At 42.9% G+C, this 9,694-nt stretch overlaps 1 protein-coding gene across 1 annotated transcript; it reads left to right on the plus strand.

Moving 5' to 3' along the window:
- Nucleotides 1-301: 301 nt before the first annotated feature.
- On the plus strand, nucleotides 302-9,641 carry LOC142366749 (TLE family member 5-like). Its single transcript, XM_075448709.1, has 7 exons — nucleotides 302-696; nucleotides 3,174-3,271; nucleotides 4,920-4,983; nucleotides 5,317-5,361; nucleotides 5,458-5,520; nucleotides 5,780-5,854; nucleotides 6,421-9,641. The coding sequence occupies exons 1-7, from the start codon at nucleotides 670-672 to the stop codon at nucleotides 6,658-6,660; spliced, it is 612 nt and encodes a 203-aa protein (XP_075304824.1). The 5' UTR covers nucleotides 302-669; the 3' UTR covers nucleotides 6,661-9,641.
- Nucleotides 9,642-9,694: the final 53 nt, after the last annotated feature.

The raw sequence follows: 9,694 nt of genomic DNA on the forward strand, positions 1-9,694 counted from the left end.
AAATGTATGAAATATATAATATTTTATACAAAATATGACAATCCACAAACATGTACATTACACAAACAACTCTCCTACTTTTGTTGAGGCTGTAGTTTGATAGTAAAAAATGATCTTATTTTCTTGTTAGTTTATTTTTTCTATCAATAAACAACTAAAGCACTTTAAAATGGCGTTTTGGGGCGCCAGCCCGGGGTGTCTCTCTTTGTGCAGCCGCCCTGTCTCTGTGCGCGGCCCTGGCGGCAGTTCAGCTCTGCGTCACACGGGGCGCCCGCTCCTCCGCTGCTCCGCGGTTTGTGTTCCGGGTGATGCTGCTCCTCTCTTCAAAGCAGAGGAAAGTCTGGGGCTCATGTGTCAACATCCAGGGTTTCCCCCGGGGAGGTGTAGCATTATCGTTATTCCCTAAGACCTGGTGTTCCTTTGAAAATTCTTTTCTTTTCGTTTACCCCTTCGTCCTCGGAAACAGCGGCGTTTCTGACTGCAAAGATCAGACGACGATCTTCGGCTGCCGCTGCTTTGACTTTAGCTAATGTTATTTTAAAGGATGACAGAGTACAAAGTGCGAATAGCGTCTCCAGTCATTTAATATCATCTGGGGACCTGTTAGCTTAGCCAGCTAGCCTGGTTGTTCGATTTGACCAAGGAAACCCGGCGATACACACTGCTGACATGATGTTTCCTCAATCAAGGCACTCGGTAAGTTGGTTGGTTGAACTTGTCCCGGGTAGAAGCTGAGCTAACGCTAGCTAGCAGCCGACAGCTGATACAAGCAGTAGCGCTGCTGGTTGCAGGTAGCTGTCAGCAAGTCTCACAATGCCAGACCTCCCTGCATCTCCTTACCACGTCTGTACCGTTAAATTAAGGTATCTTAAAACTTTAAAGCATTGTAGATGGTAGCCATAACGCTTTTTGGGGCCTGTATTTGCGGCTGTAAACAGCCTGTCGTTAGCTAGCCTTAATTCAAAACAGCTAATTCAAGTCAATGGTTGGTCGGTGAGGTTAAATCAGACAGCGTGATTCAGTCGTGTTCACCTTATAGTGCTGGCAACACACCATGGCGTATGCAACACTGCAACTCAGTGGGTGAGTTTACAACAAAAAGGGAAATTAGCTCCAAAATGGATGTCTTGGTCTCCAAAATGTCAGAGAATGATACAAAAAAAAAAAAAAAAAAAAGCCACATTCACATGGAGTCTGTACATTTTACGACAGAGGAAAGGAAAGCTCAAAGCAGAGTTTTTGCTAAAGGAAAAACCAAAATTAAAAAGCCCAACATTTTACTGGCTTCAGCTGTGGGCACTCAGGGTTTTGTCTTTGTCTTCTTTGTCCACTAACCGAATATTTAACTGAATAAATGACTGAGTTTTGGATACTCAGTGAAACGAACCCTTTGTATGCTGACACATTGAGATTCACTGAGATAAAAATCACTAATTTTTCAGACCTTTCTTTGTCCAAAGCTGCTAATCGAGACATTAATCTGCAATGACCATCAACCTGTAGTTGCACCTCAACTCTTATTCTTGAATTAATACTGAATTGAAATGTTTATATTTTGACCTCAGAACAGCTGATTATCTGCATTAAACATATAGCATAAACAGAAAATGGCACCGGGCATTGTCCGAAGCACCACAGCCAACTCCAACATGCGTGTTAGGCGTGGGAACGTGTGATTAGAGATCAAGATTCAGAAGGCTACAATGCCATTATGAAACTATTTATGACACATCTTGCCATTTCACCTCGTCGTGTCACCACCAGATACTTTCAAAGCAAAATATTTGTAACAACCTATGCTTAATTTACACCCAGTGGGTTTTGTTTTCTCTTATCGATAAAGCAGATAGAAGATATGTGGTAAATTAACCAGAGTGTGCCCGAAGCAGCATACTTGCTGTGCGTTAGGACAGATTTCAGCACAGTCTGAATCAGGAACAAAAAGCAAGACCTCTGACTAACATCCTCCTGTTATGTGCAGTGAAATCAGCCATTAGAAATGAGATTCAGTGGCAACATGAATAATTCCATGGCTTTGGTCTTGCAGAGTGTGTCCTTGCTTGTGAAGCAGATGGTGCCGGTTGGATTTCATTGCACATTATCGGCTGACTGGGCGTTTCACTTCTGCATTTCCAAGTTCCTCTTTCGGTTTTTTTCCTCCATTTGATTTCAGAGTGGATCTCTTTGAACTTGTAATGCAATTCCACAAGAATTGATGAAAAGAAGAACCACATTTAACATATTAGCACTTATAAGCGAGTGAGTTTGGGCTTTTTAGGATGGGAGGCGCTTGGTCAATAACCAGTGATGGAAAAGATGTTAATATTAATCGAGGTGACCCCTCCTTAAAGGGCCCAGGCTCTCTGCCATCCTGTGACACGCTTAATTTGGTTCTCATTTGATCTTTTTTTTTTGCTTTAACTGGACCAAATAGCGTTGTGAATTCATTGATTCCGGTTTTGTACTTCCGACGCAGAGCTTTGACCTCTGCGACACCGGATGACTCCTTGTTTGCCGCTCAATCCCATAATCCAGCTGGAAACCTCTTGCCCTTGTGCCACTTATTTAGAGAGTAATGAGGTTTAGGGAACCAGATAAACCCTGGATTACAGCTTTGTGCTGATGGTTTCGGTGGAGTCTATACATAACCAGCCTGTAAATGCCACCCGCATACGGTCTGCAAGGGCACACTCAGCCTTATGTAAACAAATTTCCTTTTCCAACACACACTTTGTATTCCTGAAAGAGGAGGTTGGTGTTTCTGTGCCATCGGATGTCTCGTATCAGTTTCTTTTAGACCGCAGTGAAGGTCAACTCCACTCTGGTTGATGGTAGTTTACTGTCAGTCCAACGTACTGTCCCAAGATGAAGCGCAGTTCAGGGCTGACATTCATTTAGCCTATCCTCTTCAAGTGTTAATCTCAGAGATCAAGCTGCTGTTTCTGATTAAAACATGCACACTGCAGCAGTGTGGGCACATATGTACACGTGGCCAGCTGTCTGCGAAGGGCGAGTCTATTTCTTTCCTTGCTCACCAGTCCGTAACGTTGGAGAGCGAAGGTTGCGAATCCAAGTGCAGGTTTGAGACTCATGGGCCTGGATCTGGAGCGGTCCAAAGTGAGAGAACGCATTTCTGGGTTTGATGGAAGGATGTCTGTGCTGTGTTTCTCAAGGCGTCCTCTCAGTCCGGTCAACCTCTGAAGTTCACCACCTCCGACTCCTGTGACCGCATCAAGGATGAGTTCCAGTTCCTCCAAGCACAGTACCACAGGTGAGCAGTTAACACCAGCATGCGCGCGCGCTATGTTGTCGCTTTGAGGAGACTGCATTTCCGAGAACAAACTTTGGTGGAATAGCTCCATTCAAGGCAGTTTTCCGCTTATTTAGAAGAAGGGAAACCGCAAATCAGAAAAAGTTGGGACTGTATGGAAGAAGGACTGTCTACAAAGCATGATCACATTCATGCTTTGTAGACAGTATGAACCCAATGTATTTAATTTTTTTTCTCGTCAACTTCATTTCATTGGTTGATATACATCCCTTCATTTTTTTTTTTTTCATTTCAAGGCAGCGACATGTTCCAAAAAAGTTAGGACGGTAAAGCTTATTCTACTTGTACGTAGTGTTTTTCATTCCTTTTCGCAAAAACGCAAAAATGCATTTAGGATAACAAGCAATGAACAGTTTCTTTCTTCTTCTTTTTACCGACCCATTCTTCCTGCGTGCATGTCTCAGCATGTGCAGCACTGTTGTCACCATTTTTGTTTTAAAAATAATTCCGCTCTCTATTGGGGACGGACGGGTCAGTGAGTTGCCGGCCTGCCGGCCCAGTACCTGTACACTCTTCTTCTGCAGCCAGGCCCTTGTAATGTGTGCAGAATGCGTGCGTAGTCTCATTTAAAAATGCGTGGACGTCCCTGGAAAAGATGTTGCCTTACAGGCAGGTAGCACATGCTGCTCTAAAATCTTAGTGAACAGTAATGTGGCCATCGCAGGGGCATGAGCGAGCTTTTGCTGTTGCTGATAACAGTCTGGGTGGTCCTTTTTGTCTTTGGTCTGCAGCACGCGTTTCCGTTTCCTCCCTAGAAGATTTTGGATACAGGTTGATCTGACCTGACCACAAAATCAGGTTTCCACTGTGTGATGGTCCATCCCAGATGAAGTCCGAGCCCAGAGAAGTCAATACTGACTCCTAATGACTATAACGCAATGATTCTTCTTTTTTTGTTTTGGATGCAATTCTGTCTGAAGGAGCGAGGATCGCAGGTGTCCAGCTTAGGCTTGATGCCTTGCCCTTTACACACTGAAATTCCTCCCGATTGCTCTTATTTGAATTATTTGTTTGTTTATTTATTTATTTATTTACCTAGAATTTCCTCCGTCCCATTTATTTTCTTGAGTGTGTTCCAGTTTTGAGATCCAGAAATAAGTGTATATTAAGACATTCGATGAAGTTGACGAGAAAAAAAAATGGGCTCATACTTTATGCGAAGATGGAGTGTTTGTCAGATCACTTTAGGTTTTCTCTTATTTGTTTTTTCTTTCTTTTTTTTTTTTACCCTCTTCCTTAATCTATACGTCGAGCTCGGTTTTGGTCCTCTTCCATCAGCTGTAGATGTTGCTTGTTATGTTTTAAAGTTGACATTTTAAGATGATGTTTGTCTCTCAGCAGCATTTGCTGTAAACATATTTATCATTGGGCAGAAACATTTTGGTGTACTTTAAAAAGTTCTTGTTCCATCTCAGCTTCACTTGTGTTTTTATTTTATTTTATTTTATTGTTCTGGTACGAACAAACAAACATGTCTTCTGCTTTTTCGCTAAGCGGTCGCTCACTGTCTGAAGATGAAACTTGAGCTGCGTAACTTTTCCCTTAACTGGAACTGATCTTTACTGTTCTCATTCAATGTTATCTGCAGTTTGAAGTTGGAGTGTGACAAACTGGCCTCTGAAAAGTCCGAGATGCAGCGTCACTATATCATGGTAAGTGTGGCGCTGACTCTCGTCGGTGAGATGTGGCCTCATCTCTCACCCTGAGTCAACAACGGATTTTCTTTGTAAAGGAGATCAGCTGAGCAACACGTTTCGCTTAATAACTTCCACACTTTCAAACCCGAGCCGCAGACCTCGACAGCTGCCAAATGAAATGAAAATATCTACGTCCCAATAGATCGCTCATATCGGAAATGAAATGGGTTGATATCGGAGAGTATGCTCTAATTTTGAAGGATTATTTTTGTTAAAGTGACACAAAAAAAAAAAGATGTGGAAAATGCTTGATAATGACTCATCTTTGTCACCCTCTGTGTGTCACAGTATTACGAAATGTCTTACGGGCTGAACATTGAAATGCACAAACAGGTAAGTCACAGTTTCTTACCATTCATCCTCCTCTTGTTGGGAGATTTCTGGTGGTTTGCTGGTCTGAAGGTGTGTTTGCTGCTCTTTTCGTTGCAGGCTGAAATAGTGAAGAGACTGAATGGGATCTGTGCTCAGGTGCTGCCGTACCTGTCGCAGGAGGTACTGACCGTCACACCTTCATGTATTTCCCCCACTTTGACTTGCAGTGGATCACACAATTCAAAAATAAGCTGCGGGTTTCCTTGCGTTGTCTCCATTCTGATGCTACGCTTTCAATTATTTGACTCGCTCCACTTTTAATCCTTTTTTAGGACTAATATGAACAACTGGAAAATCAGATATGACACACGCTTATCATTGTTAGTCATGTGAAACACCCCTCTCTTTGCATCTGCTTGAACAAGAATCTTTATTTCAGCACCAGCAGCAAGTCATGGGCGCCATAGAGAGAGCCAAGCAGGTCACACCTCCTGAGATGAACTCCATCATAAGGGTGAGCAGAACCAATGATTTCCGACGCAGCCTTAACTCCAAGCGTCCACCAGATGCTGCTGCAACATATTCTGACACCGAAGACACCGAATCATCAGTAGAAGATTCACGGCGGTCTCACAACAAAACTCGGCTTCACAAGTTTTCAAATGAGCATATGAACAAGTGAAGTTTTTGCTTCAAACGTGTCTTTGGCGGGAAAAAAAGTATTTTAAAAAGAACTAAAAATTTTGCATTACTCTGGATGAATTTGGCCGTGCATACATACATACACTATGTCCATCTATTTTACATTTTCCCTTCTGCTTCACAGTAGTAAATTAAGTCTAGAAGTATTTCAGTATATCTTCTGCTGATGTGCACAGGAAATACAGATGTGAAACAACGACAGAATACTGTGTTGTGTGAATTGAAATGACTGTAGCTTAGCCACAGAATGTGTTCCAGAAAAAACAAGATGCAGGTAGATGACTCCTGTTTTAGTTATCTTTTACAGTAACTGGTAAACCTGTTATTGCCTCACTGCATCTTAACGCAGTGGCCCTTTATTGTTTGTGTTTAATGCAGCAACAGCTGCAGGTGCAGCACCTGTCCCAGCTCCAGGGTCTGGCCCTGCCCGTGACCCCGCTGCCCCTGGGCCTCACCCCACCCTCTCTGCCTGCCGTCTCCTCCAACTCCGGCCTGCTCTCCCTCTCCTCCATCCTGGCCAACTACTCTCACGGCCAGCCGCAGGCGGTGAAGGAGGACAAGGCCAGAGAAGCTGCGGAGAGAGCGCCCAGAGGAGAGGATGGAGACAAGTCAGACTAGCGAAGACACAGCGAGGAGGTTTGGATGGGGGACGGTATGAGGTGTCACAAGTCTTGGAAGAAAAAAACCCACAAAAAAAACACAAAAAAACAAACAAACAAAAAAAAGTTTAGGTTGTAACTGTAAATGGTGATTGATGTAAGTCTGGCTGCTGAATGTTGTAGAAGAGTAACCGCAGGGATGATGATGATGATGAGCAAAGAGGACGGAGCTGAAACTTCTGGATGTGCAGAGGAGGAAAGTCTGAAACTCAGAGTTAATGTTCTTATTCTTTAGTGGTAAAAGACTCGGTTCTGGCTTCTACGCTTTTATTAGATGCTTTTTTTTTTCTTTCTCTTTACTTTTAGTGTAAGCCACTGTTGTTAGGGTTAAGCCAAGAATAAAGTTTCCCCATTTGGAGACATGTGAGGAGGATACAAAATCGGCAGCCTCTTGAACACGAACCTGCCTCTCTCAGATTAATTTTTTTTGGGCTCGTCTCGGTGTTTATTTCCATGTCCTCTCTAGTCCCTCTGATTGTTTTTCACTCGCTGCCGTGTTCCAGTCACAATAAGAAGTTTCGAAGAACAACCCAGTTCGCTGGAACTTTTTTTTACCCCCTCAAAGTAAGACGCACAATAGTTCCATTTACTTTTCTTCCAAATGAAAAAAAAAAACATTAGATAAAGCTGTCCTATCATTAATTCACGCTCTATGAGCCAAAATACATTTTACTCTGATGTCTAGTGTAATGTTTTTGATTGGACTTCTAGCTTGTCAGGTGCATTCGTGCCCAGAAATCTGTAGTTCAGTTAATTTATGTTTAATGGGTTAGCTGTTGCTGCTATGCGTTACATTGGATTGACTCATCTTTAGATCAAAGAGTTGGAGCTCAGGGGGGGAAAAAAGAAAGAAAGATTGCAACATGTTTTCATGAAAGTACAGCTAGAGTCTAAATACACCTTTTAAAAGGTGCCTGCGTGTTCGACTGGACGCGACCGACTTTGTACCTGCGGGCCTGGCTGTGTACCCACGTTAAACCATCCCCTTTAAACACGCCACAGCTGGTTTGAAAACGGTTTTAGGCTAAACTTGAACAGGATCTGAATTTCAAAACCGAGACAGAGAGGAGTACTGTGTGTTTTTCAAGTTTTGTATAGCTCTTCAGTTTGTGCTAAGACTGTATCAAACACCTGCCTTTTCCTGTCTTGTTAGATATGTGTGAACTCTTCCTTAAAAAAAACAAAAGAACAAAAAAAAAATCCCTTTTTTTTTTTTTTTTTTTAAATGTCTTAAGTTGCTAAAGCTCTGCAAACAACAGGAACGTGCTCCTCGGTAATAAGAATAAACACACACACCCACTTTTACAAAGTTACTACAAACAGAACTAGAAACTGTATTTCCAACATTTATCTGTCACAAGCTGTGATACAGCACATGTTACTACACGGTGTACTGTATCTGGATGGTCTTACTTAGAGTTTTTCCCCTTGTAAAAACAGCCTGCACACTTCCTTTTTGAACTCGGTCGTTCTTACTTTTTTAGTTTTGCTTCAAATTCAGTCTTTCTTTAGCCTGCTCGCAAGCCTTGCGTCGTCACGCTGTAAACACGCCCCCTCCACGTGCGTTCTGTAGGCCGAAAATGGCTCATTGTCCAATTAAACATTACCCCTGTAAATAAATGAATTCGGAGATTGTAGGCGTGGGCATGGGTTTGAAACGCTGGTTTTCTGTTTGCTTTTTTTGAGTGCTTGCACGGGAGAAGTGTGTGTGTGTGTGGGGGGGAAATCAAGTATACTCCAACAAAGAACACCGTTTTACACTCTCCTCATTCAGAACAGTACACGAGCAGCTGCTCGCAGCTGGGGGGAAAAAAAAGAGTTGATTGTTGGCTTAAGCAAATCCGGGTGCACGTCTGAGAACAGGTAATTGTTTCTGTCATTGTCATCCGGTGAGTCGAATGTCACATGTGTTTAGTTGTTGCATACAAAAACTATGTGCATAATGCTTTCAGCTGGTATGTAGGACTGAACTGGGACACGGCCGACACCTCGCAGGAGAAAAGTTCACTGTGTAGTCAGCAGAGGGCAGCAGTGCTCTGGAGCCCAGCATGAAGTCAGCAAGGCAGGTGTCATTGGAAGCATCTGAAAAGGTCCAGGGCGGTCTGCTCTCTTCTCGACTCCTGTGCTCCTTTCCCCTATTTTCGTTTCCAGGCCTCAACAGTGTGAGCGCGTTCCAGAGCTTCGACAAACTGATTTTTCCGAGATGAGAGCGGAAAAATCCCCCCCCCCGTAATTTCATTTTTTAAATCGCTTCAGCTGGGGTTCCACGCGCTCTTTTACTGTTGTTCTTCCTGATTGCGCTCGTGTTGGAGGGGGCGAAAGGCTTCCCTGTTTGGAGAGTTTGACTGTCTGTCGTATACAGAGCTCGGGAACTGATCATTCGTTTGCACGCCACACTGCTCACGTTCGGTCTCTGTAGAAAACCTCCTTTTTTGGCAAAACTCGGACATGTGAATTGTTTGTGTGTTTGTTTTTTGCTGTGAAGGGCCAATTTGTATACATATGAATATATCAATATACATATTTTTTAAAGCATTTTTGTACGTTTCAAAGCTGCTTTTTAACATGTGTATCATGGAAGACTTTAGTGTTGGGTGTGTGTGTGCGCGCGCGCATAATGAGCCTACAGTATGGAGGCACAATGTTGTATACCATGTTTTTCCTGTTTTTGTCTCTCCTGTTCGCTCTCGGTAGATTGTAAAACGTAACATTGTTTCTAGGTTTGTAAATGTTTTATCCCTCCCCTCCCCCGCTTTCTTTTTTTTGTGGAAATGAAAAAAACTGTTGAATGTGTTTCTAAACGCATTTCAAAATCCCTGGGATGGAAAAAAAACAAAACATGTAAGCAAGCAACTGTGTACTCTTATGAGAATGAATCATACTTTTAGCAGTAAGGAAGCTTCTCTGGTGCCTTACAAATAAAAGACCTGATTGAGAGTGGTCATTTGTTCGTGCTTATGTGGAACAGCAAATTAACAGAATACAATATGAAG

This window comes from Odontesthes bonariensis, chromosome 17, assembly GCF_027942865.1.
Source record: "Odontesthes bonariensis isolate fOdoBon6 chromosome 17, fOdoBon6.hap1, whole genome shotgun sequence".
Taxonomy (NCBI): domain Eukaryota; kingdom Metazoa; phylum Chordata; class Actinopteri; order Atheriniformes; family Atherinopsidae; genus Odontesthes; species Odontesthes bonariensis.